Source organism: Anolis sagrei, chromosome 1, assembly GCF_037176765.1.
Source record: "Anolis sagrei isolate rAnoSag1 chromosome 1, rAnoSag1.mat, whole genome shotgun sequence".
NCBI classification, from domain to species: Eukaryota; Metazoa; Chordata; class Lepidosauria; order Squamata; family Dactyloidae; genus Anolis; species Anolis sagrei.
This window is the reverse complement of record NC_090021.1, coordinates 205,398,383-205,420,253: the sequence shown is the minus strand read 5'-3', so window position 1 is coordinate 205,420,253 and position 21,871 is coordinate 205,398,383. Positions and strand designations below refer to the sequence as shown.

Below are 21,871 nucleotides of genomic sequence, written 5' to 3'. Positions count from 1 at the left end.
GCATATACGGTATGCCCATCAGAGGCAGACTAACCATTTACTGCCTGTATCCATTTTGATTATAACCTTTAATCTCATCTTAGTTTTACAGTAATCTATTGGGTTGTTTTAAAAGATCACCCTAAACCAGAACTCAGAAAAGTTATTATGAATGACAATAACCAGAATCCACAATCCAACATAGCCCTGTCCAAAGGCTTTGGAGCATTGTTGTCCAAACATTAACGCCGCCAAGCTCTGAATTTATAAACAGAAATACACTTTATCTTTGAACAAGTATTACTAAAAATATTTTTACCGAACTGTAGACATATACAGTTGGAAGCAATGACATTTTATAACTTTGCACACATATCTACAGTTATTCCTGAATGCTTACCTTTTTTAATACACTGTCAAGTGTTTCTGGACGGCTAATGTCAAAACAAATTAAGACGGCATCAGAATCTGGATAGGAAAGTGGGCGGACATTATCGTAGTAAGGAGACCCTGTTAAATGAAATTAAATCTGTTAGAATTGTGTAAGAGAAAAAGAAACATTAAGTGCATGCTGTTAAAAGATATTCCACAAGAGATTATGTTACAGGATATGTATCAGTGCTGGGTCTTCAGGTCCTACCACTTCAAGGTCCCATTCCAACCAGAATCAGAAGAGGACCTTATTTACTGTTATCTAAATTTATATACATCACCTTCAAATGGAACTGTCACCATCTCTATCACAGTGACACATCTCTATCACTATTTTACTTTGATTGGTATGCTGGGGTCATCTTATGGGTCAACCCACAGCCCTGCTGAATATCTCCACATTGCTGCAAAGCATTCCTGTAAGCAACCATTACCAATAGCTGACGCACATGGTGAGACACAGGCCTCACAGGCACACAGTTTTCAGCTTCCATCCAAAGTAAAAAATAAAAAAAAAAGGATTTGAAAGCCTCTAATCAATTCAGACAATCAAAGCTATTTCTAAAGTCTCCAAGCATTGAAATTAAACTTGGTTTAAGCAGCAGCAACAGTAACAAAAACTGTAAAAGCCACCTTGGCTTTTATTTCCAACAGGGTTTGGGGAGTCTGTGGCTTTCAGAGGTTCCCATTAGGTCTATTTATCAAAGCCAAGGGTGGGTGATGGTGCGAGGTGCAGTGCAATATAATCTGGTGTGTTAATTTTCCCCCTTTGTTTAGAATGACCATGACATTACATTAGATGCCTGTGTTCATAAAACCGGTTGAACTTGTGAAGTGTACTAACAAGCACAGTAATACAGAAGTGTACCAGTTATTTGTGAGCTGTAAACCAGGGTAGAGAAAGTGCAGGCCATGGACTGCACAACCCACTTTGCTTCCTTCAATCCCTAGGAGGACCTCAAATCTACTGGATTTATAGTGTTTGGGTGGGAATTGGTCCATTTCCAACCAAAACCGAATTCAATGAGATGCCACATCACTTCTGAATTGTACTGTCCATTGGCAATTGGCTGTTATAGAACTCATCTGCCCTGGAGAGGTTGTTCAATCCTGTTGAAGGTTATCAAGATAAGCAAAGCCATGAAGGCTGTAGATAGGTCAGTTTGGTGGGAAAAGCTATTTCACTCTCCTCTGAATATATTTTTTAAATCCCATGAATGCATGGCAAGGTTGCATAACTTGTGACACAACAAGCCAAATTGAGTCAACAATGCATAGCGGTCCACCAAAAACTTCCTTCTGGAGGTGGTGTCCTAGAACCGGAAAAACTTGGCAGGTCACAATAAGAGACTCTTTAATCAGTGGAATGGACCACCCAGGCCAGCATTCCTGTCTCCACAGAACCAACCAGATGCCTCTAAAAAGCCATGCTGCCTGGGAAATTCCAATGCAATTTTTCCAAGGATTGCATACATTAATATGCAACTGTGAAAGTACAGGATCAGTAGCATATTTATATCATATATCAACTGTATAAATCTTTTCAAGTACACACAACTTAATAAACCACTAGATGGTATGGAAATTCCTTATAAGGAATTTCTCTTTTGCACTGAAGTTTTGATCTTCCCTCTAGCCATTCTGGCTAGTTCAACCGAAACTAAAACGCTTGCTGAAACAGGCCAGGTGTTATAGAACTCAATGACTTAAACACTTTGAAATTGTTAAAATGCCTCCACCAAGAATCTGAACTTTAAAGGCATAATTACTACTCTACACTGAGAAGTATAAAAATAATAAAACTTTATTTACATTCTGCTCTATCTCCCCGAAGGGACTCAGGGTGGACTCAAGTGGGATCTTCAACAAGATATGGAGTGCTTATTTTCAGGGTCTCCATCAGCTACTCCATTCCCTTCTTCACTGTTCTGTTTTCTATTCTTGGCCACACTTTGGTGACCACTAAGTATAATCAGTCCTCACTGAGCCAATATAAAGAATGGGACTTCCTTACATTTTCCTCCACCTAAAATTACTGTACCTCGCACACCTTGAGACTGCTCTGAACCTGTTCATGGCATGTGGTATTGTGCTGTTTTCCTTACAAGATCTGCCCTTAGAAAATAAGCCCAACATTGGCATGATAGGATCACTACATCCCGCATTAAAACATACAGTGTTTATAAATCCCCATAACCATGGGGGACATGTTCTAAGACCTCCCTTGTGGATACCTGAAACTGTGGACAATAATGACCCTATATTTTGACTATACTTGGACCAGAAGCATACCACAGAACAGCTTTAGAGGACCTAGGGAGGCCCAGAAGCACAGGGGTATTTTTGGAGCACAGATAAGTGAAATCATAGATATTGGATCTGTAGATACGCGTGTCCTACTATACAGAAACAAAAAGTATTACATTAGCTAATCACTTGGAGCCCTGGTGGTGCAATGGGTTAAACCCCTGTGCCGGCAGGACTGAAGACCGACAGGTTGCAGGTTCGAATCTGGAGAGAGCGTGGATGAGCTCCCTCTATCAGCTCCAGCTCCCCATGCGGGGACATGAGAGAAGCCTCCCACAAGGATGGTAAAACATTAAAAAAAAACCCATCCGGGCGTCCCCCGGGCAAGTCCTTGCAGATGGCCAATTCCCTCACACCAGAAGTCACTTGCAATTTCTCAAGTTGCTCCTGACACGGAGAAAAAAAAGCTAATCACTCATTAGTATAGGTTGCCATTTTAAAGAGTAAGAATTAATGAAAACAGGATTCCTAAGTGTTTCACAGAAAGTGCAAAAATGAAATGCATTAGAAACACTTTTTGCATAACAACACCTCCCCTCCAATGTCTTGCCAAATAGCTCCTGCTGCTTCAGGATAGCAGTAAGGTAAACAATGAAAGGAACTCATCTGAAAGCAGTCCAGCTGGACTGCAAAGGATCTCCAGGAAAGAATGTGAGGAATGTTGCTTTTGAAGAAAACAGGAACATATGGACTGAATCTTTGGTTAGGACAAGTGAGACTGCTATTTTCCTGCAAGTTCTCCACTGCTCCAATTGTGCACTCACATATTGCTTCAGAAAAGCAGCTTCTGCACATAAGATAACATTTTGCTCATCTTTCAGCAAAAGAGTAAAATGTGCAACAAGCTATTTTTAATCTCCTCAGGAAGGAGATGATCCTTCCTAGCATAGTATCTGATTGATTAGTCTTGGTCCATACAGGTATGGGTCACAGAAAGAAGAAACAGTCTAAGCCTCTGTTCTTCTCAAACTCATCACTGGCCTGGGATTGGAATTTGCATTCTGAAGGAGGATTTTGAGAACCCCTATTACAACAAGCATGTCCTTACGATATTTTGTATATTGTATGTACGCATTTGAAACATCAAGGCTAACCCCCTTCTGGAAATAATAGGCTTGTGTCAAGGCAGTTTCATTGGATTTTGGTGGGAACTAACATCAGGGCAAGCAGGAAATCATGCAAACAGAGGTGCAGAAGCCCTGTGCCTATATTTCTTATATTAGACACTAGTTAGAATCTCATTCTGCAGAGTCAGTTGAGTAGCTACGGTTGAACTCAGCAGACAATGTCAATAAGGACATCACGCTGCCTTTTAACGCAGAAGACTATTTGTTTAGATAGCCCAAGTGTGGGCAGCTGTGGACTGGAGGCTAAGGACTGTACTGTACCTCTCTGGAACCCCCAATAGATGTACCCCCCCATATCCCCCCAAATATTTGGAGGTCACTTTTTATTTGGGACCTAAAATGATCAAAAGACACCTCTTCATCTCTTGGTACATTATCAGCAACTTCACTACAATTCAGGGCTTTTTTTTGCACACACACTCTCATACAGTGCAGTTCTCAACTTTACCCCACTGTTCTCTCAACCTGATAGAGAAGGCAAATGGCCCATAATCATTCTAAATGAGCTTCACAGCTCTGTGGGAACTTGAACTAGGATCTCCAAAATCTTGTTCCAACCAGTATAATACACAGGGAAGATTGGTGGTGCAGGGAACTGCTGATTACCATTTTGAGCTTACTCAGAAAAGCCAACCAAAAATGGTCAACTTCTGCTTGGTATGATCTAAAGCCAAACAGATCTAAATGGAGAACATGTTATTTGTTTGCCCCATACTGTTGCAGTATTCAGTATTCCAGATGTTGTTGGACTGTACCTCTTAGCTTTCATCACCACACTGCCTACAGCAGGCATGGGCAAACTTCGGTCCTCCAGGTGTTTTGGACTTCAACTCCCACAATTCCTAACAGTTTCAGGCCGTTTCTTTTTAAGCGTCTGAGGGGGAATTGTAGGAGTTGAAGTCCAAAACACCTGGAGGGCCAAAGTTTGCCCCTGCCTGCTGTAGATAGTGTGGTGATGAAAGATAAGAGGTACAATTCCTAACAGCCTCAGGCCCTTTCCTTTTAAGTGGCTATTAGGAATTTTGGGAGTTGACGTCCAAAGCATCTGGAGGGCTGAAGTTTGCCCATGCGTGGTCTACAGCCAATGAAAAGTAGACTCTCGCAACAGGAGGGCTATAGGTTCCCCAAATCTGCAGTGGTCTTTTAGGGACAATGCAGTTCCCTACAGATGGACATGTACTAAATTCCAGAGCACGGCAGGTGTCTCTCCACTTGCAGTTTCCACCTGCAGCTATCATGCAGCTTTAGGCGTGGGTGCCACTCTCCTTTCTCATCAGGAGATTCTTCAGGACAGGTATAGGCAGGATAAGATCTTTGTTTTGAAGGATCATTAACATTTGGACAGAGACATTGCTTGCTCAAGAGAAGAGAATTAAAAAAATAATTCCTTCAACACATACCAAAGAACTTAGTCACCACTTCACAGGAGCTCCAGCTCACCATATATGTACATGCCTATACGTATGGTGTGCACATATTTCCAAGTCAGGTCTGTGATTACATTTGCCGAGCCAAAGATTTGAAGGGGAAAATTTCAGGCTATTAACAATGCTGCATGCTGAGACAAGCAGATGCAGTTTTCACATAAATAAGACAAGCTGGCATTCTTCTCTGGGAAAGAATGTGAGGCCATGAATGAGCAGCTTTAAGTGCATCCTTTAAGAAGACACTGAAATTGCATGCTTTCCCCGCAATACGTTTTCTGGTTTCTTTCAGGCAGCCATACTGGCATCCTTTATTGCTCCCCAAAGAAAGAGGGGCTAGGAACAAAAAGCTGCTGGGATGGAATTCAATAGGGCATTTCATCATTCCAATCTCCTTACCAGATGAAAATCCTCAGAGCCTGAGGAATCTTGGGAATGCGCATCAAGTCTAAACAGATCCTTTTCAACGCAGCTCAATAGCACTCTGTTCCAGCTTTTTCCACAAGATGGTTTAAGCAAATTTGAAACCAGGCCCAAAGGAGAGAGAATGCACAGACTGAATGCACAGATTGATACAATCACTGTTACGCCAACAAAGCTTCAGATCCAGATTTTGTCTGTTTTTATCTCTCTCACACACATATAAACTTCAAAGAAACTATGAATGCATATTCAGCAGTGATACAGTTTTGACTCCAGTAAGTATGTTAGGGAGTTTCATTGTATGGTATGCCTGTTCCATTTCTACATTTATACTGTTAACAGGACTTAAAATCAACCCTTCTGTATCCCCGAGATGAGACATGGAGCGGGGGTGAGCCCTGCAACTGAGCAGGAAGGAAAACAGACAACAACCATTAACTTTGGGCAAAGAATCAACAAGCACTGGTTTCAGTCCAACATATTCACAGAACTGGTCAAGATAATGTTTATTTCAAACATCAGTATTTTATAGAACTTCAAAGTTATGCAGACAATGACAAAGTGCCCACAAGAAATATCTAATGCATACATGATAACCCTTATCTGCAGTCCATGTGAGTGGCACACCATGTAGCCAGAACTTCTTTGCTGTTTAAGAGGATGTTCTCTTAACACCTGGAGGGCCAAAGTTTACCCATGCCTGGTCTAGATCTTGCACTGGACATAACTGTAACTTCTAGTTATTGGCCCTAGACCAGGCATGGGCAAACTTTGGCCCTCCATGTGTTTTGGACTTCAACTCTAACAATTTCTAACAGCCTACCAGCTGTTAGGAATTCTGGAAATCCAAAACACCTGGAGGGCCAAAGTTTACCCATGCCTGGTCTAGACACATAATACTGCAATTATAGCATTTCTAGCACAGCACAAATAAGAGAGCTCAGCAAAAAAATACAGGTCATTGTGAGATGTCAGCTATTGTCAACATGGAGTTGATCAGACTCACTAAAACAGATCAGAAAACAGTTGAATCTTTGGGTTGCTATGAGGTTTTTGGGCTGTATGGCCATGCCCCAGTAGCATTCTCTCCTGATGTTTTGCCTGCATCTACGGCAGGCATCCTCAGAGGTTGTGACATCATTCCACAGATATATAATCCCCACTGCCTCATTTCTAACAGATCTCACAACCTCTGAAGATGCCTGTCATAGATACAGGCAAAACATCAGAAGAGAATGCTACTGGAACATGGCCATACAGCCTGAAATACTCACAGTGGAAAATCCCAGCCTCAAAAGCCTTTGAGAACACAGGTGAATCTTTAATTCTTATTGTATGGCAACAATATCAGTCTTATTCAATATAGCCATTTAAACCAACTAAATTTTCATGGGACACAAAAGACATGTGGCCTCCTAGATGTTCATGAACGGCTATGGAAAGTGCTGGGGGCATATATCGCTGGATTTTTCATGGAAGTCACTTATTATGTTGCCTCCATGTACAGCCAGATCAGTTTCTTCTGCTTCCTTTAGTCATTGGTTCTAGCGGGATTTTCCACTGCTTGCAATCAATAGAAGATGTTTTTTCCTCCTTCCTCAACCTTTCAGAATAGATTTTTCTCAGCAGCAATGAGACTATCTGTTCAGACTATCACCTTTGGCTATCTTTCTCCACCTCTCCCTCTTTCCCCTGACTGTAACCCTCCCTGTTTCCTATGCCAGAGTCAAGGCACTTTTACCATACAGCAGTAGACAACTGAACATGTTTTAGAAAACCCTGTAATTAAGGAATCAAATTACAGAAGAGGCAAAAGGAAGTATTGCCAAAAAGGGAATAACTGGGCAAAGGCAACAGGAAAAGGTAAGTAAGAAAGCCACTTTCTCAGCTTCTATTCAAAGTAAAGGTATATCTGCAGTTTTGTAACAAAAGTCCAAATGGGGAAAGGGCAGGACTGTGATGGAAGGTAGTGAACACCCATGGTAGTCATGTCACCAGTAACGTCATTGGTGAAGCTGTCCATAAACTTTACAGAATGTGCTGAGTCAATACATGGCAATCTTTTCCTGATCTCAAAATGGATGGCAATAAAAAGGGTGGAGTTACTACCAAGAAACACACCAGGTTAAGGGAAATGTTAGACCTCAGAAACAATAATCATATATAAAGTAACAAGAAACACAGTGTATCAACAAAATGCCCCCATGGGCTTGTCCAATGTTCGAAGTGAACAATAGATGCTCCTCACTGGAACTGCCAAAACAAACCCAAGGTCTCTAAAGGGACTACAGAGTCTTTTGTCCAGCTGGAACTTCTGATCCACTCTGCTTACAGATCTGGAGCCAATCTTGGGTGGTGACTCAGCAACGTCTCCTATTCAGGAACATGCGCCAAGTGGTTTGACTACTAACAGACTCATGCATTTTCTGTTGAAAAAGAGACTTGCTAGCCCAAGGAAACGTGTGAACCTCATAATATGAGAAGCCCTAAGAATCTTCTCAGCATTTGCAGACTACAATTCTCAGGATTGTTGCAAATATGAGAGAAACAATGGGCCTTAAACAGCTATGCGGAGAGTAAAAAAACCCAGAGAATGAGGAACACGTGGTTCCCCCAATGTTGTTGGACTCAAACCACCACCACCCATTATGTAGACTAGGGCTGATGGGATTTGCAGGCTAACATCACTGGGAAGGCCACTTTCCTTCCATACTTTTCTACAACAATCCAGGAGGCCAATTCCTCCTTCCATATCCTGATACACACCAGTTTTGGCTTCTCCCCTGAGAGGCAATAGCAGTGCATATTACAAATCAGTGCCACAGAAAACATTATAGTTTCTACTCCTTACAGAGCAGTGTCAAAAAGTACTGCAATGACAGAGTAATAACCAGTATCCACTCCTTGGTTCAGATATCTAGCTGTGACCTCAGGGCTAAAGGCTGCCTCCTTCATTCCCATTACCAATTCCCTAAGCTGGCCAGTTATCAGTTTACATGTTCATCTCCAAGGCTCTGCTGGGCAAAGTGCCCCTCAAAATCCAATTAAGCTTTGGTGGCCAGCTTTTAAATCAGTGATCTAGGCAGACATAAAGTCAATTACATTGATCACTGTAAAGGAAGCAGGCAACTTTTCTATTTTCAGGATATAAGAAGAGTTACAAGGTTTCATTTCATTCAGGATGATAGACTGCTTTCCAAATCGGTAAGCAAGAACTGAAAATAAATAAACAGGGTGCCTGTGGAGGAAGTGAAGCTGCTCACATCTAGTACCTGAGAAGTAAAAGTAAAGGTTTTTCCCTTGACATTAAGTCTAGTTGAGTCTGATTCTGGGGGGTGGTGTCAATTTCTAAGTTGAAGAGCCAGCGTTGTCCATAGATGCCTCCTAGGTCATGTGGCCAGCATGACTGCATGGAGAGCCATTACCTTCCAGCTGAAGCAGTACCTATTGATCTACTCACATTTGCATGTTTTCTAATTGCCAGGTTGGCAGAAGCTGGGGCTAACAGGGGGAGCTCATCCCACTCCCCAGATTTGAACCACCAACCTTTCAGTCAGCAAGTTTAGCAGCTCAGCAGTTTAACCAGCTGCACCACCAGGAGGCCCCTAGTACCTGATTCATAACTTTTAAAATGATTGCTCGTCCTGATATTTTTCAGTTGAAGAGTTCAGTGATCAATTGCCAGGGGAAAAAAGAGGATGGATGTAAGGTACAGCTATAAAATCTAACTTCATTCAATAATTAGCATCCATTTAATATCATGCCAAAATTTTGGGATTTCTGAAAAATGCTTCAGGGAGTAACACAGCTTCTCTGATCTATAATCCATTCTGCACAGAATGAAAGCCAGAGTGAGCAGGACTATCATAGCCAAATCAATTTGCTTGGAAGTTATGAAATCCTTCAGGTTTTAATTACATGCCGTCTCCAAGCCATGCCACCATGAGTATCCTTGGTGAGAATATTCCACCCAAGTCTTCATTTTAGCCTTCCTCAATTTTCTACTGTTTACAAAGCATAAAGAATATCATTAAGCTCACAGATGGTGTCTTTGGCTACACAGGTTTACTGGGTAACTGTGAAATTGGAATGCTTTTTATTTTAAAAAGTCCATTTTAATGAGAGAATATAAAACATGTGCTTCAGCTCTGATAGGATATTCAGCAGAAGCTGGAAACAGGTCAATGGTCTTTATGGATTCCATTAGATAAAACTTCAAGGTGCTTTGAGTTCCAAATGATATATTACTCTGAAATGATCTTGCTAAAAATGAGCTCGTTTACTGCCACAGCACATAAATAGGTCCATGGAATTATGTATCATTTACTGAAAATTATTCTTCAACTACTATGATGGGGGGAAAGGGGGAATGAGATACATGATTTCCCCAAATGTACTAAAACTCAGTGACTAAAATTATAGTAATACCACCAAACTGCCCTTTTAAGTACAGATGTATCTTACCATATGGTACAGGATGAAAACATTCTGTATACTCAGGCAACATTATGTTGCTCTACATTGTAAATAATCAATCCATGACACAGTTTTCACAAAAGCATAGATATCACGTATTTGGGGCATATCTGAGCAGGAGACATCTGATCTATGATTATCTATAGCAGAGTTTCTCAACCTGGGGGTCGGGACTTCAGGGGGGGGGGAGTTGCAAGGGGGGTATCAGAGGGGTCACCAAAGACTATCAAAACACAGTATTTTCTGTTGGTCATGGGGGTTCTGTGTGGGAGGTTTGGCCCAATTCTATCGTTGATGGGATTCAGAATGCTCTTTGATTGTAGGTGAACTATAAATCCCAGGAACTACAACTCCCAAATGTCAAGCCTATTTTCCCCAAACTCCCCCAGTATTCACATTTGGGCATATTTATTATTCGTGCCAAGTCTGGCCCAGATCTATCTTTGCTTCAGTCCACAGTGCTCTCTGGATGTAGGTGAACTACAACTCCAAAACTCAAGGTCATTTTCTGTTGTCCATGGAAGTTCTGTGTGCCAGATCTGATTCAATTCCATCGTTGGTGGAGTTCAGAATGCTCTTTGATTGTAGGTGAACTATAAATCCCAGCAACTACAACTCTCAAATGACAAAATCAATCCCCCCCCCCAACCCCACCAGTATTCAAATGTGGGCATATCAGATATTTGTGCCAAATTTGGTCCAGTGAATGAAAATACATCCTGCATCATAGATATTTACATTATGGAAATAATGTTATGGTTGAGGGTCACAACAACATGAGGAATTGTATTAAGAGGTCACAGCATTAGGAAGGTTGAGAACTACTGATCTATAGCATTGTAACAGGACCACACACAAGCTTAGATTTCCTTATCTGAAACAATATCCTCCTCCCCTGAATGTATTTGAAAGAAGTTACATTATACAAAATCACATATGTATCTAGGATGCACTATAGGTCCTATGGCACATCTATTAACATGTCTGGCCACCATTACTGTAAAACAGGAGGAGGAAACCATTAGCTTTCCATAGATGTTGAACTAACTTCCACAATCCCGCTGAGACCCATTAGGGAGGAAGCTGGGATGCAAATCAAATCAATAAACCAAGAGTCACCGTCTATAGTGGATGGGCCTGATTGGAGCTGGAGAAACAAGAGTTCTCCATGTTGTATCATTTAATAGTGTTTCAGGGAATGGGTCAATGTATTTTACAAGACCAGTCACAGAATGATATGCGATCTTCCACTGGAAAAACTTCAAATCTCAAAGTCTAGGAATGAACCTTTAACAATTTTCAGTGAAATCATGTCTGGACAGAGATGCAAAAATGTCAACCTGTGCTTTTTCTTTTCTGGACCCTCACTTACAACAGGAGCAGAATCAAACTGCCATTGACTTCATTTAATTGAGAACATGGCTCATTTGGAAATTTTCATTGAAAACAAGTGATAATTTAAAGGAGACACAGTCATTTAATGGGAACATTGGAGATTAACAAAGTCATACCATAATGTCTTGGGAGTTCCACTATCAAATTCAGCCAGAATGTTAGAAAAGGAAAAGTTATCTCCCAAGTGGTATCATTAAATGTAGGCCATTATTTCCTTGTGTGCCTTTCCAATATAGAGCAGAGAAAATGTGCTCCAATAATATAATATTGTATGTGTTCCCATCATTGCAGCTGCATATTCTACCAGTGGTTCTCAACCTGTGGATCTCCAGGTGTTTTGGCCTACAACTCCCAGAAATCCCAGACAGTTTACCAGCTGTTAGCATTTCTGGGAGTTGAAGGCCAAAACATCTGGGGGCCCTCAGGTTGAGAATCTAAACAGTGCAGTGCTGCTGACAAAACAAATTAAATTACAAGTTATCATCCTCCTAGTCAAAATGAAGACACTTTTGCTGAATTCAGGAATTTCTAGTTGGCAAAAAAGAAGAAGAGGTTTTGACTTTACTACAATTTGCTGTTCCAATATGGCTGGTCCCAAATAACAGCAAAATACTGAAACTGCTTAGGGCTGTCCTTAATATTCATTGCAATTCGGCTAATATCCTACTAGCTGTTATAGTTGTGATGTAGTTAACTACTGACACCTCACTACAAAATGTGTTGTCAGCCCAGATACAGACTAACAGAGTCAAGTTGCAAATCTATACACGCATACACACTTGGAAGCAGCTCCGTTTGTTAATGGATTTTATACCTGAACAGATATTATGCAGTATGCCTCAAAAATTATGCAGTGAAATTATGCAGTATGCCTCAAAAGTATATGGATTTGACACCTGTTGGTTAAGGTAAAGGTTTCCCCTTGACATCAAGTCTAGTAGTGTCTGACTCTGGGGGGTGGTGCTCAACCCCATTTCTAGGCCAAAGAGCTGGTGTTGTTTGTAGACACCTCCTAGGTTATGAGTTTGCATGACTGCATGGAGCACCGTTACCTTCATGCCAGGGCGGTACCTATCGATCTACTTACATTTGGCATGTTTTCGAACTGTTAGGTTGACACAAACTGGGGCTAACAGCGGGAGCTCACCCTGCTCCCCAGGTTCAAACTGCCAACCTTTTGGTCAGCAAGTACAGCATACACTGTTTCATGTTGAGAACAAGAACAGTAAGGAACAGTACCTATAACCATTTTTAGTGTGTTTCAGGAGCAATTTGAGAAGCTGCAGGTTGCTTCTAGTGTGAGAGAACAGGTCGTCTGCAAGGATGTTGCCCAGGGCATGCCTTGATGTTTTACTATCCTGTGGGAGGCTTCTCTCATGTCTCCGCATGGGAAGCTGGAGTTGACAGACGGGAGCTCACCCTGCTCCCTGGATTCGAACCGTTGACCTTTTGGTCATCAGTCCTGTCGGTACAAGGGTTTAACCCATTGCACCACTAAGGGGTCTATCTATATGCTTAGGATATATAAGAGAATCCACCATTAACTCCCAGAAACCAATTTCTGCAACAGTCTAGTGAGTATTATGTGTCAGTCGAAGCTTATGTTTATTCAGAGTAACTCCCACTGAATTCTGGACATAAACAAAATGCAAAAGACATAAAGATTTTATATCCTTCCCTGATAATGGGCTGTACGCTATGTAAGCTGTTACTTCTTGGAATTTTTTTTAGAAAGCAAGCCTTGCATTAACTCTGGATCCCTCACCCCATTAATGTAATTCTTGCACCTCTCCGCTTCATGTCAATGCTCCTGCTATGGCAATGGGGCAGGAATGGAGGATTAGGTTTTAAGTGAAATGGAGCAACAAAGGCAGCAAACACTCTTCTCTGGCAGGAGGTTGGATGAAAAGAAAGAGCACCAGAAAAGCCATCCTCCCAGCTGTCATCCACATCTGGAAGTGCACACATTCCAAGGATGCCAACAGCAGTAATGTGCTGTTAAGACCGCCAAGGCAGAAAGCACTTAATTGTGGTTTCTTCAAAAGAGCTATACAAGGGCTGCCAGATTTACAAGGCAAGCCCAGACTTGCCACTCTCATCCTTTTCTGCTGCCTTGAACTTCCCTTTCCTGTAGGGCAGCCTCAGGTGATACCAACAGATTTCGTGCTTGGTGACTGCCAGAACAATAAATAAGTATAAATCCTGTCGGTGCAGTCCTTCCTGAAGTTTCTGCAACGCCCCAGAGTGATTCAACTGGACTTTTTGTTTCTATCGTAAAGATTGTTCCTTCTGCTAGCTTCTGTTTCTCTGCCCTTAGGTGCATGCCTACCGCACTGGGTGGTCTCCCCACCCCCATTATGGCATTTTTGCAGGCTGCAAGTAATGAGAGCCAGTGCATTCCCTTGCTGCTTGCGCTCACCACCCCGGACATTCCTTTGTCTCCATCTCCTTGGGAGCCCCTCGAACTCCTCCAGGATCCTTTAATCTGCCATAAAATGCCACCAGATGGGGAAGAGTTTTTAAAAACTCCTCTGCTTGAGCACAGAATAGTATAGTCCTTTCATCAGTCAATGGATTTTCTTTGTAAATCTCTTTCTCAGATATATGGTAGATCTCCCACAGCCAACAGAGTTAGTCTTGGACATCTTAGGAGGGGTTTCTTAGGTTGAACAAGGGACAGAAATTGTGTGGTCCTCCAGATGTTGAATTTCAGCACTCCTTAGGATTGGGTTGCTGTGAGTTCTCCGCATTGTATGATCATGCTCCAGAAGCATTCTGTCCTGACGTTTCACCCACATCTATGAACTCCTTAGCATTGACTGTCTTGGCTAGAATTGATGGAAGTTGGAGTCCAACAATATCTGGAGGGCCACATGTTTTCCATCCCTGTAATAGACTCTCAAGTATCCCTCCCCTGATTTAGTTGTTATGAGACAACTGAAGCCATATGGTCCCATCTAGATGTATTCGACCACAACTACCAGTCAGGATGAGTTATAGCTATGGAGATGTCAAAGCTGGTGCCTAATCCTGTTTCACATAATATTTCACTTTCTCTGCTCACTCCTCATGGTCACCATTTCAAGTGACCACATTTATATGAAAAGCCCAGTTCAAACCAGAACCAGTGTGTGGGATGCAGTTTCCAAAGTCCAGGTTGAACTAGAGTTTTAATGGCCTTACTTAAAAAGATGTTCATGTTATATGTACTAAATTCCACCATTTAATGCCATAGTTCCTTTTCATTCCCAAATTTTGCTCCTTCAGATGTTTTGGACTTTGTCTTCCAGAATTCTTGACTCTTGGCAATGCTGACTGAGGCTTCAGGGAACTGAAGTCCCATATCCCTGGAAAACCCATGTTTGGGAACCACCAAGGCAATCCATCTATTATTATTATTATTATCATCATCATCATCATCATCATCATCACCACCACCACCACCACCACCACCACCACCACAACAAGTTTAGTACACAGCACACAAGATCGCTATTCTGGCTTTTGTATTTGATCACAAGTCAGACATTTCCCAAGTGTCTAGGACTGTGTGATGTATTGGTGAATAATGCCTGCAGATCCAAGCAGGGTGGCCTTTTGCAGCTGACAGATGGTAATTTTGTCAGTGCCAATTGTTTTTAAGTGCAGGCCAAGGTCTTTAGGCACTGTACCCAGTGTGCTGATCACCACTGGGACCGCCTTTATTATTATGATATATACGACAGTCCATCTAACATTGTAATTAACTACTTCCACTACATAAACTGTGAAGCCCATACTATGAAAATTGAGACACTTGTATTACATAGTTGTGCTATGACTCACTGCAGTGGCTCCAGAGAATACAACATGTAGCTAACTCTACATTAGAATGTCTATCCCTCACACACACTTATAAAACTGTCTTTTTCACTGATCCCAACTGTACTTCTATTTTGGTTTTCATCACCATCCTACTGCCCTTGCCTTAGAACAGATCACAAGGCAGTGGCAGTTAGGAGTTTAACATTACACCACAGCACCTCCTACAGCAAAGGCAAAAAAAAGCAAGTGATATATGGGACAGGCAGTCATTCTGGAAAGGTTACTCAACAAGTTACGGGAGGACAGCAGAACAGCAGTAATTTCCTGTGCCATAATTTAATAAGACAAGGTGTATATATATCACTACCACCAATCTATGTTTTGTACACATAAACCCCCAGAGCAGTGGATCTCAACCTGTGGGAGTTTTGGTCTATAGCTCCCAGAAATCCCAGCCAGTTTACCAACTCTTGAGCTTTCTGGGAGTTGAAGGCCAAAACATCTGGGGAACCACAGGTTGAGAACCACTACCCTAGATCCAATCTTCAGTCCACATTTACACGTTCTGTGACTATTTGAAAGCTGACCAATTAATTCTCAAAGAGGGGCATGCAATTTGTAGTGTACCAGATGTTGAAGGGCTGATGTTCCCATTATCCTTGCCTATGCCTAAAGTAGATGGGCACTGCAGTCCAATAGCATACAACAGGTCCATATATTCATAGTACTCTACACAATACAGGTGCTCCTCAAATTCATGAGGTGTTTACTTGCTTATAAACCTTATCTTTATTCCGATATGGGGTGTCACTAGCACCCCAAGGCCTGCCAATCAGCACTGGTTTCAAAACAGTGGCTTAGAAAGGTGGTATAGCAAGTCTGCTGATGCACCTCAAAAACCCTCTCCTGATTAGGAGAACTTCAAATCCAAGTTAAAGCAGACCATAAATTCAATGCACATCTTGGGAAATTTATTTTTTTGTGATTACAGATCCCAAAATTGCCCAGCCACATCCATGAAACCTTTTGGAGTTCTGTCTTTGTTTATTGCAGTGGTTCCCAAGCTGTGGGTCCCCAGATGTTTTTGGCTTTCAATTCCCAGAAATCCTAACAGCTGGTAAACTGGCTGGGATTTCTGGGAGCTGTAGGCCAAACCACCTGAGGACTCACAGGTTGAGAACCACTGGCTTAATTAAAGGTCTGGTGTTTGTTTACTGCTGCTGCTGTTCAAAAAATCTGAAGTCAAAATTGCAATGCATTCAGTGATTACTAGTAAATCCAGAGTGTCCTGCTGCCCACCTCTGTTAATTGTTCCTAATTATACACCGTATATAATGTAATACAACTATTACAAAGCTCTCCCAATCCTTAAGCTTTCCTTACTGTTTTGTCATGGTTAGTTTTAAAAAGTGTTGTGATTCTCTGCTGGTTTCCACCCAACTCCACAGAAGTCACTTCATTTACCTGCCTAGGCCCACTAGAATCATAGAACCATAGAGCTGGAAAAGACCTCATGGGCCATCCAGTCCAACCCCCTGCCAAGAAGCAGAAAAATGGCATTCAAAGCACCCCCAACAGATGGCCATCCAGCCTCTGCTTAAAATCCTCCAAAGGAGACTCAACATGTGCAAACATTTTGGGGGCATATTTGTGGAGTTGGAGAGAAACAAATAAAGGTGGGAAGGGCTGGAGGAATGAGTGAGAAAAACGACACCCAAGCACTGGTGTAGTTGCTAATCTTCTTATTTCTGTATAATCATGTATTACCAAAAGGGGAACACATGCTGCTTTTCACAGCAGTGGTGACAAATATTCAAACGAAAGGCTTGCGACAGGCCCTAATAACCCTCTCCCATCTGTTCGGCTAATTATCCCAAGAACCTTTCGAGAGGGCAAAGTCAGGTAAACGTTACCGCAATCACCAGACGGCAGAAACAGTGCAAAAAAAAAAAAAGCGAGGAAAGGATAGCTGCGGGAAAGAAGTGACCAAGATTGATCACACACTCTGCGGAAGGAGAGAGAAAAAGAAAGAAAGAAAGAAAGAAAGAAAGAAAAGCACCCAAGAAAGCAAATCGTCCATTCATCCGCGGAGTGTTAACAGAGGTTTTTGCCACGGTTTATAATTATTGCACAAACCCAGTATGAGTCACCCGAATGGCATGGAAACAGAAGAGGCATTCCGGCTCTGCAGCGGATCCCTTACCAGAAGTATCCCAGAGACTGAGCTCTATCCTTTGTGTGTCTATTTCGAAACTGGCTGTGTAATTCTCAAACACAGTGGGCACATAGTTCTGGGCAACAAAGAAAAGAGAGAAGCACAACATTAGCGTGTTAGGGCAATTAACACTGCAATCAATTACATCATCATCATCAGACTGGGTGAGTGAAGGCACAGCTACACTGAGTAGAATGAATGCAGTTTGGCACCACTTTAACTGCCCTGGCTCAATGCTATGCAATTGTGGGATTTGTAGTTTGGTGAAGCACCAGCACTCTTTGGCAGAGAAGACTAAAGACTTGTAAAACTACAGAACCACAATCCCATAGCATTGAGGCACAGTAATTAAGACATTGAGTCCCCTTGGGAAGATAGGGCGGGATATAAATAAAGTTTACTATTATTTGATACATAACAAGATTAGTACACAGCAAACAATATCACTATGCTGGCTTTTTATTTGATCACATGTCAGACACTTCCCAAGTGTCTAAGACTGTGTGATGTATTGGCAAATAATGCATGCAGATCTGAGTAGGATGGTCTTTTGCAGCTAACAGATGGTAATTTTGTCAGTGCCAATTGTTTTTAAGTGCAGGCCAAGGTCTTTAGGCACTACACTCACTGTGCCGATCACCACTGGGACCACCTTTACTGGCTTGTGCCAAAGTCTTTGCAGTTCCATCTTTAAATCCTCATATTGTGTAAGACTATTATTATTATTATTATTATTATTATTATTATTACTTTAAGCAGTGTCAAAATGCATTAATTCTACAGTGGAGATGCACCCTGAAGAGCTAATTAGAGGCCCTTCCACACAGCCCTATATCCCAGAATATCAAAGCAGGTAATCCCACATTATCTGAGTGTGGACTCAGATAACTCAGTTCAAAGCAGATAGTGTGGGATTTTCTGCCTTGATGTTCTGGGATATAGGGCCCAAGGACAAATAGGAGAAGAGAGATTCCCCCCACTCCCAGAAATCTGCTCTCTTATGTCTCCAAATATTATCATATTTATTTCTAGCTTGCCTTTTCCCCAGTTTGGAACTCATGACAGCTTACAACAAATAAAAAAAATCTAATTAAAATCTTAAAATGAGATTAAGCCATCAAAAATTAAAACCAGATTCAAAACAGGTATCATTAAAAGACATGCCAGCACAACAAGGAGCGAGATCCAGCAAATTATTTGGTGGGACAGGCCTTCTATAGTTAATCATTGAAGCAAAAAGGTCTTTTACTTCCCTGTGAAAATAGATTAGGGAAGGCACCAGTCTAACTTCTCTAGAAAGGGACTTCCACACAACCATATAACACAGCATATTAAGGCAGAATAACCTACAATATCTATTTTAACTGGGTTATCTGGGTCCACACTGCCCTATATCCCAGTACAAAGCAGATAGTGTGGGGTTTTCTGCCTTGGGTTATATGACTGTGTGGAAGGGCCCTGAGTTATCTGAGTCCACACTGCCATATAACCTAGTTCAAAGCAGATAATGTGGGATTTTCTTTTCAGCTGCGTGGAAGGGTCCTGGGAAGGGACTTCCAGGTCTTAGGGCAGCTGCCGGGGGCCCTTTCAGACATAGGATCGGATCCCAGATTATCTGTTTATCCCAGATTATTTGGTAGTGTGGACTCAAATAATCCAGTTTAAAGCAGAAAACCTGGGAGCAGATCCTGGGATAGAGGGCCTATCTGGAAGGGCCCTGAGAAAGCTCTCTATTTTTCCACCAGATCTATCTGTTGAGGGTGTCTACTTTCACAACTGGTGCTCCAACCACTTTTCTGTTAACATATCCTGACATCTTTAAAGAAGTTTGAAGGAAAAATCTAAACAGGTGGAGCATCCCTTACCCAGAATTCAGTGATACCTTGACTTTTCTGATGGGTCAAGGTATGCAAACTTTGTTTCACACCCAAATTATAAATATGATATACAATTATGTGAATATACACATTAATTTTGGGTTGCTGTGAGTTTTCCAGGCTGTCTGGCCATGTTCCAGAAGCATTCTCTCCTGACGTTTCATCCACATCTATGGCAGGCATCCCCAGAGGCTGTGTTCATTTTTGGGTTGCTGTGTGTTTTCTGGGCTGTACGGCCATGTTCCAGAAGCATTCTCTCCTGACGTTTCACCCACATCTATGGCAGGAATCCTCGGAGGTTGTGAGGTCTGTTGGAAACTAGGCAAGTGAGGTTTAGATGTCTGTGAAATGTCCAGGGTGGGAGAAAGAACTCTTGTGTGAAAGAGGCAAGTGTGAATGCCTAGTTTCCAACATTCACAAACTCCGAGGATGCCTGCCATGGATGAGGGTGAAACATCAGGAGAGAATGCTTCTTGCAAGAGTTCTTTCTCCCACCTTGGACATTTCAGACATACAATCCTCACTTGCCTAGTTGCCAACAAACCTCACAACCTGTGAGGATGCCTGCCATGGATGTGGGTGAAACATCAGGAGAGAATGCTTCTAGAACATGGCCATATAGCCCGAAAAACATACAACAACCCAGTGATTCCAGCCATGAAAACCTTCAACCACATATATCAACTTTATGTTCAGGCTTCCCATCTCCTAGAGGTCTATCTCATGACGTGAGCCAAAAATCCCAAACACTTCTGATCCCGGGCATTTCGGACAAGGGACACTCAACCTGGATTGTGAAAGGGTACGTTGACTGTAGAAGGAATGCAGTTTTGGCCTGATTAGAGCTCAATGCCATGGAATCAAGGAGGATGGAGTTGGAGAAGATCAAAGAGTGATAGACCAAACCACAATTCAGGATTCCATAGCATTGTGCCAGAGCAGTTAAGTCAAACTGGATTGGATCAGAGTGGACCAGGTATGGGCCAATTTGGGCCCTCCAGGGGCTTTGGACTCCAACTCCCACCATTCCTAACAGCCTCAGGCCCCTTCCTTTTGCCCCTCAGCCGCTTAAGCGCTTAAGCGGCTGAGGGGCAAAAGGAAAGGGCCTGAGGCTGTTAGGAATGGTGGGAGTTGGAGTCCAAAGCCCCTGGAGGGCCCAAGTTGGCCCATGCCTGATGTAGATGCCCCGAGAGAGGTACTGATCCTCCCTCCGTGGCTGTTCCCTACTCTGGAGGCTCTCTCTTCCCGCTGTGGTGCAGGGTCTGCCCAAGTACCTCGGGGAAGCAGTCCTTGGCGAAGACGTGGAGCAGCGCCGTCTTCCCGCACTGGGTGTCTCCCACCACCACGATCTTGCACTTCACGTTCTGGTTCGGATCCATGATGGCTTTGCTGGAGAGTTTCTGGCTGGCTCTTCTTTCCTTCATTGAGGTGCCTGCCTGCCTGGGGCTCGTCGCCAATAAACCCAAAGCCTCCCGCGGGTCTCCCCCTCTCGCGCTCAGCTAGCCAGCCGCCACGCGCTCCTTTCCTTCCTTCCTTCCTTCCCTGCTTTTCCTTCCTCCGCTCTTCGCCCGTCCGGCTCCGTCTCGCTCGCTCTCTCGCGACCCGCCTGCTTTGTTTCCCCTCCGCCTTGGAACCCTCTTTATACGCCCCGCCGCCGACCAATCGGGAGGAAGCGGCCCGCCTCCTCTTCAAGGCTCTTCTATGGAGTGGAGGCTGAGCGCGCCAAGCCCGCCGCCGGACGGGCACCGGTTCCGGACGGCCGAGGGGCGCCCCCTGGAGGAGGGAGAAGGAAGGGAAGGAGAAGGGAATAAAGAGAAGGAAGAGGAGGAGGAGGGGGAACAAGAAGGAAAGGAGGAGAGGGAGGAAGAGGAGTGAAAAGAGAACGAGCAGGAGGAAGAGAAGGAAGAAGAGGAAAGGTAGAGGAGAAGGAGGAACAAGAGAAGGAAAAGGAGGAAGAGGAGAAGGAGCAAAAAGGGAATGAGAAGGAGGAAGAGAAGGAAGGAATAAGAGGAGGAAGAGAAAAAGAAGAGGAGGGGGAACAATAAGAAAAGGAGGAGAAACAAAGGGAGAAGAGGAAGAAGGAAGAGAAGGAGAAGAAACAAAGGGAGGAGAGGAACAAGAAGGAAAGGAGGAGAGGGAGAGAGGGAGGAAGAGAAGGAAGAAGAGGAGAAGGTGCAAAAAGAGAACGAGCAGGAGGAACAGAAGGAAGGAAAAAGAGGGAGAAGGGGAAGAGGAGGAGGAGGAAACAGAAGAAAAGGAGGATAAACAAAGGGAGGAGAGGAAGAAGGACGAGAAGGAGGAGAAAAGGGAGGAGAGGAACAAGAAGAAAAGGAGGAGAAACAGAGGAGAGGAAGAAGGAAGAAAATAAGAGGAAGAGGAGAAGGAGGAACAAGAAGAAAAGGAGGAGAGGGA

At 42.9% G+C, this 21,871-nt stretch overlaps 1 protein-coding gene across 1 annotated transcript in view; it reads right to left on the bottom strand.

Moving 5' to 3' along the window:
- The window catches only part of RND3 (Rho family GTPase 3), a 32,017-nt gene extending 10,946 nt beyond the window's left edge, over positions 1-21,071 (bottom strand). Inside the window, exons 1-3 of the mRNA XM_060776589.2 lie at positions 20,734-21,071; positions 17,571-17,658; positions 380-489 (exon numbers count right to left, since the gene is read on the bottom strand). Coding sequence (XP_060632572.1) covers positions 380-489; positions 17,571-17,658; positions 20,734-20,883 — 348 coding nt within the window. The 5' untranslated portion in view covers positions 20,884-21,071. The remainder of the gene's footprint in view (positions 1-379; positions 490-17,570; positions 17,659-20,733) is intronic.
- Positions 21,072-21,871: the final 800 nt, after the last annotated feature.